Source organism: Maylandia zebra, linkage group LG7 (assembly GCF_041146795.1).
Source record: "Maylandia zebra isolate NMK-2024a linkage group LG7, Mzebra_GT3a, whole genome shotgun sequence".
NCBI lineage: Eukaryota > Metazoa > Chordata > Actinopteri > Cichliformes > Cichlidae > Maylandia > Maylandia zebra.
The window spans coordinates 59579803-59593343 of NC_135173.1; the positions used below are offsets into that span (position 1 = coordinate 59579803).

A 13541-nucleotide genomic window follows, 5' to 3' on the forward strand; every position below is an offset into this window, starting at 1 on the left:
TATTATCAGGATGTCCTAAAAACTCCCTGAAAGGCCTTCAGTTGATCCAAAATGCTGCAGCAAGAGTACTGACAGGGACTAGAAAGAGAGGGCATACTTCTTCATTGACTCCCCGTTAAATCCAAAATCAAATATAAAATGCCTCTCCTCACATACAAGGTCTTAAATAATCAGGCCCCATCTTATCTCGTAATATTGTATCACTATATTAGGGCACTTTACTCTAAGGCTTTAGGCTTATTTGTGGTTCCTATTTGTGGTATTTAAAAGTAGAATTCTCTAAGCTGCCTAACATTTGGCATTTTTGCTGTTACTGCTATGATCCTGTCTGCTCTGGTTCAATCTAATTGATTTTCAGTGTAAAGAACTCAGAAGAGGGTTGCCCTTCAGCATTAAAACAAGCAACAGACAAGGTGATTAGTCAGTCGGGCAATCACGTATTTTATGTGCATCTTTTATACAAATCGGTGATCAGCTGTTGGACATGTAAGCACAGACGTCATTATATGGCATTCTATTGTTTAAACTACAGCATCACCTTTTAATGCTGTCCTTTCACATATGTAGCAGTAATAAAGTCAATTTAGGGTTTAATGGTCAGGAAAACAAAACAAAATACAGGAACCTTTTTTCCCTCCTTTTATTGTTTACAAAATACCAACATAAATACATAAAGGAGGCTGTGTGATATTGCTGTATGTGGATGTGTGTGAAACAGAGGAGCAGGCGGAAAGGACAATGCACACACCCACACACACAAATGCTCCACCCCTCTGTTACAAACACACAGTAGCTTAAACTATTTGTACTGCAGACAGCGAATAGTCGCAACACATCGTACAGTCAAAAAAAACAAAGCCTATTAAATAAAGGAACCAAAAAGATAAAAATACTGTGATATAAAGCAGCTAAAACTCAAATCTGTGAAAGAGTGCCGCCCTTTAAAAACCTACTGGGCAGGTGTAAATTCCTAAATTCCCCTGTAGTGACAGTGCTTGTTGTAATTCAGTGAAGTGAAACTGAACAGCAGTGACAGCTCTGGGAAAAATCAGCCCTGTGGGTTAAAGGGAAAAAAAAAAAACCCACAGCCAGACACGATGTTCGTGAACCTGCCTGTGTTTTGCTCTCTCCAATCATCGTTTCTGCAAAAAAAAAAAAAAATGAATTTAAAAAAAAAAAGAAAAAAAAAGGATGAGGACATGGCAAACTCCTCCCCTGTTCTGCATTTTTTTTCCTTCCAGCAACACCATCAATCCTCCAGTCACTCGTGCAATCAGACCACGCTCCTTATAGTGTGTCCAAAAATCAACTTGGTTACACTCACATCGGAACCCCTTTTATATTCAAAGTCAACAATATCTGTACACCAACAAACGAGGCATCTTTTTTTTTTCTTTTTCTCTTTTCGGTGGACTACAATCATCTGTTTCAAGAGCAAAGCAGTTTCCTAACATCATACAGCGAGGATGCTTCAGACTACAAAATGCAGCAAGGTGTAAAAACGGCAAAGAAGGAAGACCGTGAAGGGAATGTGACGACACGTGACGCTTAAGGATCTTCTCTTCTTAATTTTCAAATCTCTCTGGCAAAAGAAATCCCCAAGCTTTATCTTCTAACTGCAACAGAAGGCTGGCTTTGTTCATTGTCTAATGTATATATAGACACAGATAAGTGGTGAGCCTCACCACCTTTTTATGTAACATCACTACCTGAAATTTATATATACATTAACATAAATACAGCCTAGGAGACGTTTAGCCACAACACTGGAAACTGAAAATGCCATCAACATGTAAATGCCAGAGGACAGGATTTATCCAGACAGGAAAGACTCTTATTGGCCTGAGTCGGTTACATTTTAGGTGGGGTGGGGATCTCTCTACCTAAACTCTGCTGTTTCTGGTCACCCCTTGCGGCTTTATGCTACAGGCTGAGAGTGGCGGCACACAGACAAATAACCAGGACCAAAATGAGCTGACAGACGATCAGATGCTGTGTTTAGATTTAGCAGTTTGTGTCTGTGTTTTAGTTCTTACAGTTAATACTCAAAAGAATGTGACAAGAGACATGAAAGGGGGGACGGGGAAACTAAAAACTACAACTGTCCAGTCGCCGGGTCCAGTGGAAGAAGAAACTGAGGGATGAAGGAAGGTTGTTCACTGGGCAGTCGTGGCAGCGCCAAAGGTTTCCTGGGAGGCGTATACCATGTAGAGGAAGCCATCTTGGTCGCGCTCTCGCTCGTACACCTCAGAGATGGCGGCCGACACAGACACCATACTGTGACCGTTAACCAGCAGGAAGAAAGCCTGGTTGGAGTTTAGCTGGAGGCGCCTCCTGGTGGGGAATGAAAGACATGACAAGAGTGAGAAAAAGGGGAGACATTAGAAGAAAGTGAGAGGGAAAAAATATCCTAAGTATAAACTATGGATAGGAGAGGAATAAAATCAAGAAGTGGAAAAGAACTTGTGAAAGGAAATGAAAGAAGGGGAAGGAGAGTGAATAAAATATGAGATTGAAAGAAAGAGAAAAGGAAATGTATGGAAAAAATATGGCATCCATCTATTTATCCCTTCCTCCCTCAATCCATCCATCCATCCATATGTTTGCTAGCTCAGAAAAGTGCAACAAAGGTTTGGTATATTGAGGTCATTAAAAATACAGAACATGGAATGAGTAAGTAAGAAGAATATATATGCAAATATGTTTTGTATGTAACAAATATGCAAAACAGATGAAAGAAAGAAGAAAGGAAATTTGATGCCAGGAAAAGGGATGAAGACGTTTTTTAAAAAAAAAAGGAAAAGGGAAAGCCAAAGAAAGAGGAGATGAAAGGAAATTAAAAGAAGTGAAAGTGAAGGAAAAGACAGACAAAAGAGGAGTTGGAGATATTTAAGAAAAGCAAACAAAACTGAAGAGGAGAAAATGATGAATGTAAAGGAGAGATGGTGAGGAGGGGAGAAGAGGTCAGCGTCTACCTGATGATCTTGATGAGTTCACTCATGTTGACATGGTCTGGCACCAGGAACTTGGTCTTGTCCAGTACGGGGAGCTGCTTTTCTCCTTTATATCTCTCAATGATCACCTGCAGGAGGCAAAAACTTTATCAGCAATTCATTTCTCCTCTTTTTCTTCTTTTAGCTGGTCAGCTTCCATGAATGGTGCATTTCCTGTGCCCTTTGTGTGTCTGAGACCAGTGAGATGTAATAAGGAAGCTTGAGCTGCCAATATCAGATGGAGAGGTTAAATAAAAGAACACAGCTCTCTGCCTCACAGTCGGGTCCCTGTGAATCTAAATCCACATCTACTAGATCAAGATTTGCGTTAGACTTGAAAGGGAATGCCATTGTTTTACTAAGATATGTAAGATGGGTTTCAAACCCACAGGATTAGACTCCACTTCAGAAAGAATCACAATCAGACTCTGTATTAAAGGCTGGCAAAACCCAATTTAACTCACAGTGATGTGCTGATTAAACAAAGGCTGTCAGCCTCTACTTAACGCTCTGAAGCGGCCTATAAGTTCAACGAATCAAAGCTTCTCTTAACAAAAAACAACCAATCACTGTCACTCAGGCCGCACTCACAATCTTAGTTTCCGATCACATGTTTTGTCTTAATTAGCTGTTTTAACTGATGGAGCGCAACTACAAGGGAAAACAAGAATGCAAATCCAGCCCAGTTCGGGTGACAATGATGATGAATGACTGGATAGCTGTGGAGAACTAATATAGCAGTGGGGTTGTGTTTTTTTAGCACAACTTTCCTCGTTTGTTACGCAAATATTTAAGACACTTCTCTGTGTTTAACGTGTCTTATTCAAAATGTAGACACTGTTCTTTCTTTCTTTTTTTAGAGCCTGCCTAGCAGCAGGCATTACTCCCTCTTTCCACTTTAGGAAAGCTGCTAATTCTAACATGTCTCACTGTGAGCAGAACACAAACAATGTTCTGTTGTCGGCTGCAGGAGTGAACAAGATGTTTCATGCACTCGCGTTTCAGGAAATGAAAAACCAATATTATGGTGTTATTGTGTGTTATTGTTCAGTGTTGCTTAAATGTACCGAGGCAACACCGCACTGTCTGATGGTACATGGTTTAAAACCACAAATAGTCCAGTGCAAATCTTCTTGTGTCCTTTGTTGGATTCTGATTGAAACCTGGTTGAACTTCTGGTTTTTGTTACAAACCAACAGCTCTTACGAGGTTAAGGCTATACTAGAGCTTATATAGTTAAGGTTATAGTACATAACCAACTTTGCCATATTTCTCCTGGGTCAGCTAACCAATCAGAGCGAATGTATTTGCGAAGGAAAACCCTTCAAAAAGTTATGGCATTTTGTAATGATCACATTGGTACTAATGAAGCCATGCACCACAGCACTGAAGGTTTGTAGACTCTACCCCGCGGAGGCCCCTGTGACAACGCAAACATCTGATGAACTGCGACCTGACGTTACACAACATTAGCGGACTGTGTGATAGAACAGGCGTCAGCTACACAAAATTCTTGCAACTGAGTGAGTGTCCTACATGCTCGACCCACCCAGTGCAACCCACAGAAGTCCATGAGTGTGTGAGAGGCTGCCTGGGTCTGAGTGACCTACATTTTATCATCACATGAACACAAATTGTGTGAATGCTTGCGTGCCCTTCGATAAGTTGTGAGTGTGCAGACGCTGCACTACAAGGGCACCAAGTGCAAACTGGAAAACAGTCTAATGAGAACAATTACTTGTCTGTATGCATGTCCAGAAGTGAGTATAATACCAGCATGATGATCACCTGTTGACAAAGGGAAACTTCAGATTTACAGTCCAGACCACAGCACTAAGGGGTTCTAGCACTAATCCAGTGAGACCTGCTGACCCAGAGCTTCCTCAGCTTTCGCTTGGCATGCTAATGCATTTCATCTGGGCAGAAAAGCAGCGGCCTCAGTAAACCTCTTCACCATTTCTGCTGAAAGTGCCACAAGACAATGACAAGGCTGCTTTCACAGGCCAGTGATGTGTAGACTGACTTTACTGTTTGAATTAAGTTAAAAGGTTAGAGCAGCTGTTTAGTTCAGAAATCCTAATTTTATATTTTATTAGTAAGTACAAGATAAAGACATTCTAATATTTAAGCCTCACAGATGAGAAAATGTACTGTTTTTCTTTCTCCAGACTTTCAATATTGTCGTGTTAGGGGCTGTTTATCAAGCAATGCAAGTGAAAATGAAGCTGCAATCAGTTTTGGACATTGGAAATTGGTTTGCTGTTTTGTTTCAAAGTAATTGGTTCATATATTATTTCAGATAACAAAATACTATTTGTCTGCTTCCACACAGACCATGAATATTTGATATTTTTTAAAGAGCATTTCATTATTATTTTTAGCCAATGTCATCCATGATTGATTTACTAGTGCACAACTTCTTCAGTCTTTAAAAGTTTACTGTGCAGCTGGCTGACTGGCCAGAGCTCATTCGGTTGCTTTCCCAGAGAGGATTTCATCCCACAGTTGAACCTGCTCCTGCTTGCACAAAGTACCTGGTAATTCAAATATTTGCACAGAAGAAACTTATAATTTAAAATTGTCTGCAGGCAGCATGTCTGTGTGGGCTCTCAATCACCCAGGTCGTGGCAGTTTCAAGTGCTTGAAAAGATAATAAGTGGGTTCTTTATGTTTATGAAGACATTTTACAATTTTTTAATTTAATTCAACTTTATTTATTTAGCGCCAAATCACAACAGCAGTTGCCTCAAGGCGCTTTATATTGCATGGTAAAGATCCTACAATAACACAGAGGAAACCTCAGCAATCAGATAAGCTCCTATAAGCAAGCAATTGATAGTGGAAAGTAAAAACTCCCTTTTAACAGGGCGAAACCTCAACATGCGCAGGGAGGAGCAAAGTCCAAAAAGCGCCTTCAGTTCTAAAACAACCAAACCCAACAATCACTCCACAAATGCATGACACAGAGCAGGTAGGAGGCCACCTCAACAGGACAGCACTCTGCTGTACACCTGCACCTGAAAGGACACTCTTTTGAGGATCCCAAAAGTCATATCTTGGCCTGAAAAGACAGATGGGACTCAGTAGAATTCTACACTCTGTTTTCCATTTACACATATGTTTGCACATTTCAATAAATCACTTAGGACTGCACGATTTTGCATAGAATGAGAATCACGATTTTTTGGCTTAGAATTGAGATCACGATTCTCTAACGATTTTCTTTTCCAATATAAATATTTATTGCACTTATTAACTGCACATCAACTTCGTAACAGTTGAAACTGAACATCAAAACAACAAATGTCTCACGTTTTGTGGTTGCCGCAAAATGTTGTACTGCTTGAAATTCCGTCTCCACCGTTGCTCGACGCTGCGTGTATAGAGCAGGTAGTGCAACAATAGAAAAATAGTTGCGGGACGGCACTGTGTAGCGTTTGTCTAGGGTGTTGATCATTTTCCTAAATCCCTGGTTTTGCAGTGTTGATGGGAGCCATATCTTTGGTCAGGTGATAATAGCCTCCGTAATTTCTTTGTGCCTGCGGGAGTTCGGCGTGTATAGGGTATGAGGTTTCCGTTATTGATGTTTGGGTGGTTGACCGGGACGGATTTTCTCCTGTCACGTGCTCTCCGTTGTTTTTCCCTGCTAATTTTAGCATCACACGGCACAGCTTCTGTATCACGTGGTATACCGCCCTTGTCATTTGTTGAGCAGGAAGAGTGAGCGCTTGTTTTCATGCAGATTACGTCCCGGATCAAAATGCGGTACAATCGTCGTTGTCTTTTTTTTTTTTTTTTTTTTTTTTTTTAAATCGTTGTCATTTGGAAATGAGATCGCACATAAGTATGAATCGAGATCGCGATTTTCTAATGATTAATCGTGCAGCCCTAAAATCACTGAACACATTTCCATTTTCCCAGCAAAACATAAAGAAATGTGGCGAAAGAGTGATGCGAGACTACTATATCACCTGAAGTATTTAGACATGTGCTGACCCCTGTGTATTGTGAAAGCAGGACACTACTGAGTCTGACCCTAATGTGAAAGCTATTAGCAGTCTGCCTCTCCACCTCCTTCAGGCTCCACTGTGGCTGTCTGGGTGGAGTTACATTACAGTGACACAGCACATCTGCCTCTGGTCTCATACTTACTGTGACACGGCAGTTTATAACCCCGGGGAGCACACAGGAAGCGTGCACAAACACACAGACGAGAAGAGCCCTTACATGAAACGACAGGTGCAAAGCTGTGCTGATACTCTATCTCACTGATAAAATGAGCAGGTGAAACACGAGGTGTGCGTTTGTTTATTGGTGGTTGCTAAGAGGTGCTGGCCACTTACATGGTAATGCAGCTGCACCCACTTTTAACACAACATTCCAGAAAAAAAACAGCTGCTACATCACAACTGCTAAAATGATAAATGCATCTCCAACAGAGTCGACTGGAAAATCCCATCGAGGAACAGAAAGCTCTTTCAGACAAAAGACATTTAATCAGTCGCTGTGAGCTACAACCAGGAAATATGCGGTAACATTTTCTACTGCGGAAAGTTCCTGTGTGCTGCTTTGCACATCACACTTGTCCACAACCACACCAACATCACTGTCAGCTTCAGACATTTTAAACATGTACTTGAACTCACAGGTATCTTGTTGGGGTGCTGCTCCCGGATCAGTCTGACATCTTCTACTCGCTGTTCTGTGGAGCAGAAAAAAGGTCAGTGGGCATCAACCGGAATGAGCTGATAAAAGACAAACACGGTCAATGACAAATAAGGCAAAAAGAAGAAAAAAGCTGGCAGCAAATCCTATCCTATTTGCATGCTGTTTGTTTTACATATCCCTATCTGCACAATAATATCTTTGGTTCTCGTATCAGGTGACTGTGACTGTTTTTACAACCTGTGGTTCAACAGGTTTGCGAGGTGATGCACATCAGACCAAACAATGTCACAGCTGTAAGTGGCTGCCTACTAATTTCTGAAACAGATTAAAAAAGCGTCCCGTTAAACATTTATAACACCGGTAAGCTTTATGTACTAGACAGATCTATAGTTTAGAATATGTCTTCTCTCATTTGGTACAAGCTGTTTTAGGAATCCTTACTGGCTGTCCTAAACAAAGAGGGCAGCAGGTGGGTGCTGTTGCTGAGCATATTATCTGATACCTGCTCTTACTGACATCATACATAGCCAAGAGCAGAAAAAAAATGTCTGAAACAGAGTGCGTTTTCAGAGCACAGGGTAAACTTGTACACACGTGCCTCAAAGTTGAAAGTTTAGTCACGTTCAGTATGAGCAACCACTATTTTAACAGTGCATACATGTAAGAACATAACGAAAACCATAATAGGTCCAATTCAATTAAAAAGAAAAAGTAGGATTAGAGACATGGAGCACAGAATCACACGGGAACAAACTGCTTACTGGGGTAAAGCGCTCGAGTGAAAACAAGATGGGCTTTTCTAAAATCCACTCATGGTGCAACAGCATTGTTCTGCAGTGATTAGCAGATCATTAGGCAAAAAATTATGATCCACTTATTATCTATTCAAAGTCTGCACTGATTACTGGGATTGCAAATCTTGTGTGCGTTTATCGGACATGTGCATTCTAGTTCCTTGGAAATCTTGGCTGAAAGCAGAACTAATAATTGGGTTTTTTCTTCACAGTGATAACCCAAAGACTGGATTGAAATTCTACTATTAATTGGTCTGTTTATTAGCAATGGTTAGCAGATATGCATGTCATTGCACTGCACCTGTACAGCTTATAGATACAGCTGCTAACCAAGCTTGTTGGCGTCAGCTGGTCATCTAATGCTTTTGACTCCAGAAAACAGGGATAAAAATTAGTCCAAAACCAACAGGTGGCAACATAATTTTTGTACACACAGTCTACAACCAGCACATATGACCAAAAATATCACCTTCTACTTGCAGCAGCACTACCTACTTGAACTAAACATCAGATTTTGGACCTTGAATTACCTGAATGGAGTCGAGTAGAGACAATTAAAAAAAAAACTGAAGCTTTGAGTCTCTGGTGTCCCTGTGACCCACCGCTGAAAGAAGTTGTTGTTCAGAAAACTGTGCGGCCACTGTAAGACTGTCTAACTAAATTAACTGATTAACATGCTGCGGCCAAAACACAAATGTTTATTTTCATGCTAAAACTGAAAAAAAAAATTCTATTATTACATTTTTCCATAACTGCGTTTCAATCAGAAACAAGGAAGTTCTGCATGCGTCAGTCTCTCATGACCAGACCAAGAAGGGAGAGAGAAAAACCAACTAAATGGGAAGCAAATGACTTTGAGGTTAAAAGGATGTGCTTTTTAAATACATCTTTGTTATGTAATATTGGGAATTCGTCAGTTACCTCAAGGGGACACTGGGAAACTCCCTTTAAGTTCCTGAGTCATTCTATGACAAGCCTAGTAACTACGTAACGGATCATTTATGTTAAAAAACAAAACTAAACACATGGGGCTAGATTATTCTGTCCACAGAGGACAGTAACACAAAGATTAGATAAAAGGCAACATGACTACCAGCTAGTGACCCTTATCACTGAGTAAACATTCATATATACACACAAAACTGTTTCTGAAATGGCAATATTACAAAAATTTTCACATGACCACGTTAACCAGTAGTTTTTGGACCAGACTTGTTGGACTGTCACAGCTTCATGCCAACTTTAACATCATCATATGTACACATAACACGTTTGTCAGAGCAGGCTGGAACGCACACGCTTTGTTTGTGTATATTTAGACCAATAACATGAAGCACATGCATGTTTAGTCATGCTGGGAAACATACTTCTAACGTTGAAGGCAGCGAGTACACATCTTTGTTTATTAGGTAGTAATTATGATACGGACATAAGTTAAAAAGTTATCTACTTTTATAACGTCACTCTTTGGTATCATTATTATTTTATTTAAATATTAAATACATTCATCCAAATTTCATCTTTTCATTGAGATAAAAATGCTATTTTTAAATCAAATTTGAATAATTCGTATGATTTGAAAAGATGTTCAAAATTCTAGCAGCAAAACTAACTACACCAAACAAAAACTAGAACGACAACACTAAAAAAAGTTCCATATTTTTAAGTTCTGGCCATCAAGTCTGTTGAACTTAGTTTATGATTTTCATCGTTTTGTTACAAGCAGCAAACCCAATAAACAGGATAAGAATGTTAAATAATCGTTGCGTTATGGAAACTCGGCAGTGAGTTTGCAGGCCTTACATTTAGCTCTGTTGGCTGGGAAACACAAGTGAAAGTATCCTCTGCATCGAGGCTATATGGCCTGTGCACCAAAACCAAAAAAGAAAAACAGGAAGAAAGAAAATAAAGAAGGACACGTAAACTCCACGTGTTCAGTTGCAGTTTTACATTTTCTCCTCTTTTAAACTCTTTTCTTTTCCTCCACAAACTGTCCCATCCCCCAATCCTGCAGCTCTCCTCTCTCTGCCCTGCGTTTCGACACCACTTTGTTTTCCTCGCACTGCTCTCGCACAAGTAAACATTACAGAGACACGAGCCAGCAGCTCACAGCCTCATCATATTCGTCTACATCTAAAGCTCAAAGTCCACGAGTGGAAGCAACTGTCTTTCATCTATAAGTTAAAAGGAGCACATGCCCAACGAGGAGGCTGATTCTGTTAATCAGCAGCAGCAGAAAGTAGAAGCAGTCTGACAAAATGTAGGCTGATACGCGGCACGGGGATAACAACTAACCCCCACCTGGCCTGTGCACGCCAACGCTGTGATTCACTTTTGGGCAGTTCAGAGGACAATTCGGGGCACAACCGAAAACCCACGACCCAAGGCGGAAAAGCAGAGCGAGACATGTTAAAATTAGGAAACTGTAAGACCTACCGAATGTCCTTCTTTGTTTGAAGGTTTTTTCTGAAGGCATGTTGCACCAAAGTCGGTCAGCTGGCAGTAGGTGAAGGCGGAGGTAGTGTCTGTTTCGAAGCAGCGATATAAAAGCTAAAAACAACGTATTAAACTATCCGTGTCCGCGGTGCTGGCAGCTTCTTGGCGACACACCAACGCATAGAGATGAGCTCCTAGCTGGTTTGATGTCGTCGCTTCCTTCCTCTGCCTCTGTTTTTGTCAGCGCGAGCTGGAGCAAGCAAAACAAACCAGTCACATGACCCATGACGTCACGCACCACCCCTCTCCTCTCCTCTGCCTCCTCTTTTTAATTTATTTTTTCTTCCCCCTAACGGCCACTGTCTCCACACGGACGATATTTAAAATTGAACCAACCTATTAAAAAATACGTATGATTTAATTAAAAAAAATACGCTTATTTTATCAAAAAATAAAATAAAATTAAATGTTTAAATGTTTATGGAAAGAAAACATTGTTAAAATGGCCACAAATTTAATTTGTATATCAACAGTTTATCTTCAGTTTCAGAAATCTGACCATTTTCGCTTTACAAAAAAATTAACATAATAATAATAATAATAATAATAAGATTTTTAACAGGGGGCAGCCCATCGGAAGAAAGCTGGATTAGGGGGCTAAAACAGCCCCATTCAGACAGTCGACGACCTTTCTTTTATATTGGGCCCTTGAGGCCAGTATAAAAGAAAAAGAATGCAAGTGTACGCTACTCCAATGGAGTATAGAGCAGGAAATGAGCAGAATAGGTCCTCTTTATCTGGTGTTAATGACCATACTTCTTGAACACTTCTGCTCTGTGAAGCATCCTTCACAATGATGCCATTCTAGTCCACACACCTCAGCAGGTCCAAATATTTACATACCAAAAGCTTGAAGTGCTGTAGAATTGACTTTTGAAGGACTTCATAGCATTGTACATAAAAGCCACTGAAGTTACTGAGAGTTGTGGGGACTTCTTAAGCATGGATCTTTTTCAGCCTCAGAGAGAGGTCAAAAACATGGAACTGTATAGGAAAGCTGGATTTGATGAGTATATGGCATATAGAGGAGCAGTCTATAAAAGGAACATAGGAGAAATGAGTGGAGGTGCCCTCCTGCTTCTGGGAAGTATTTCAGTGTTGTTGTTGAGGGACTGGGGGAGTGTTGGTGGGAGGAGACGGCCATTCATGGCCTTGTAGTGCTGGAGAAAGGTATTCTAAGGAGGGACACTAGAAACCACAAGGCTGGTTCAGTCTTTTAACAACCCTGTTGAAAAACTGGTTTACCTGCTCCTCCTCCTTTTTTTCTCATACCAGTAATGCTTTGTCTGATCTCTTTTAAGTAGTTGATCCATAGCATTTATTTAAAAGAATTAAGGGAGCACGTGCTGATTTATAAGTGAAGTAAAATCCACATAAATTATTCAGTAATCCACAGTAATTATACAGAACACATGCAGCAAACACGAGACAAGAAAGAAAAAGAATACCTCTTTAGAAAAATCACCATAACATTAACTGATGAATCGTATGTATCCCTGCCACACACATGCAATGTTATTATCTCAGTCAGCAGCTGCACCTCTGCAGCCTTTTCTTTGGTACTGTACACTAACAAGCATGTTGTAACTGTGGAGGAGCCAAAATAGGAGAAAGTCAAACATTAGGAATTTTTCAGAAAGTGTTAAATTTTTTGGTTCCATGTTACACAAAAGGAATGAGTGCAAACAGATGTAATGGAGTTTTTACTTATTGTAAAGACTACAAATAGATTTTCCACCACTGCTTTAATAGCCACAACATTTAGTGCCATCTTGTGGTTAAAACACATCAGCCAAATCATATGAACAACAAAATTTCCAACACATATAATACTTTATTCAGTTGTTGTAGTGATGGTGTATTATTATGTATCTGTTGTGTTATAAACCCACAGCCCCTGTAAACAGTGTGTACTAAACTGACACCATACTACAGACTGAAGGGCGAGCATAACCATAAAAGATTTTGAAAACTAAATATAAGGAAGAGAAAATGTGATTGCTACAGGCAAAAAAAACAGATATGAAAAAAACAACAAAGAGACAAAACAAAATCATAAAAGCACAAAAATAATTCAGTCAATCACTTTTCAGTTGAAAACGTCCCTAAATATATTTGACTGATGGGTTTTCCTGATGAGGCCACATGTCTGTGCCCAGGCGCCAATTACCTGATTGTCACTGTTAGTATATATTGATGCCAAACCTAACCTGGATGAAGAAGCCATTATGTTAAGGCTGTTTTTGTGGGTTTTACAAAAGCTGCTGCCACAATTGTGAGACGAGGACATACATGAAGATGTCAGATCCACAAAGTAACAACAGGTCATTTTGCGTGCAGTGAAGTGATTTGATAGTTAATGTTAGGAGCGCCTATAAATGCAGTGCTTGGGTAAAAGTACCCGATTACTTACCGAGGAGATCAAGAAGAAGCTGCAGGTGTTATTTTTGTCCAGCAGGTGGAGAACTCTGATCACCTGTTGCTGATTGTAACGAGAAAGCGAACAGCGCTGGATTCACGGATATCGACGCTCTGTATTTCCAGCTGAATCTGAAGTGAATACACTCAGTTTTCCTTTTACTGTAATAAT

General features: G+C 40.2%; 1 protein-coding gene across 1 annotated transcript; it reads right to left on the minus strand.

Annotated features, from left to right (window-relative positions):
- Positions 1-2019: 2019 nt before the first annotated feature.
- map1lc3b (microtubule-associated protein 1 light chain 3 beta) lies at positions 2020-11163 on the minus strand. The gene is made up of 4 exons (XM_004564612.6): positions 10892-11163; positions 7640-7695; positions 2976-3082; positions 2020-2334 (listed from the first exon to the last, which is right to left on the minus strand). Exons 1-4 carry the CDS (start codon positions 10929-10931, stop codon positions 2157-2159), a joined length of 381 nt encoding a protein of 126 aa, XP_004564669.1. The 5' UTR covers positions 10932-11163; the 3' UTR covers positions 2020-2156.
- Between the last annotated feature and the right edge of the window lie 2378 nt (positions 11164-13541).

Excerpts from the sequence above, each read along its gene's own strand:
- map1lc3b (XM_004564612.6), bottom strand. The coding sequence starts at position 10,931 with ATGCCTTCAGAAAAAACCTTCAAACAAAGAAGGACATTCG. Across the intron at positions 7,696-10,891 it reads CAAACAAAGAAGGACATTCG|AACAGCGAGTAGAAGATGTC; the intron begins GTAGGTCTTACA and ends TCTGCTCCACAG. Across the intron at positions 2,335-2,975 it reads GAACTCATCAAGATCATCAG|GAGGCGCCTCCAGCTAAACT; the intron begins GTAGACGCTGAC and ends ATTCCCCACCAG.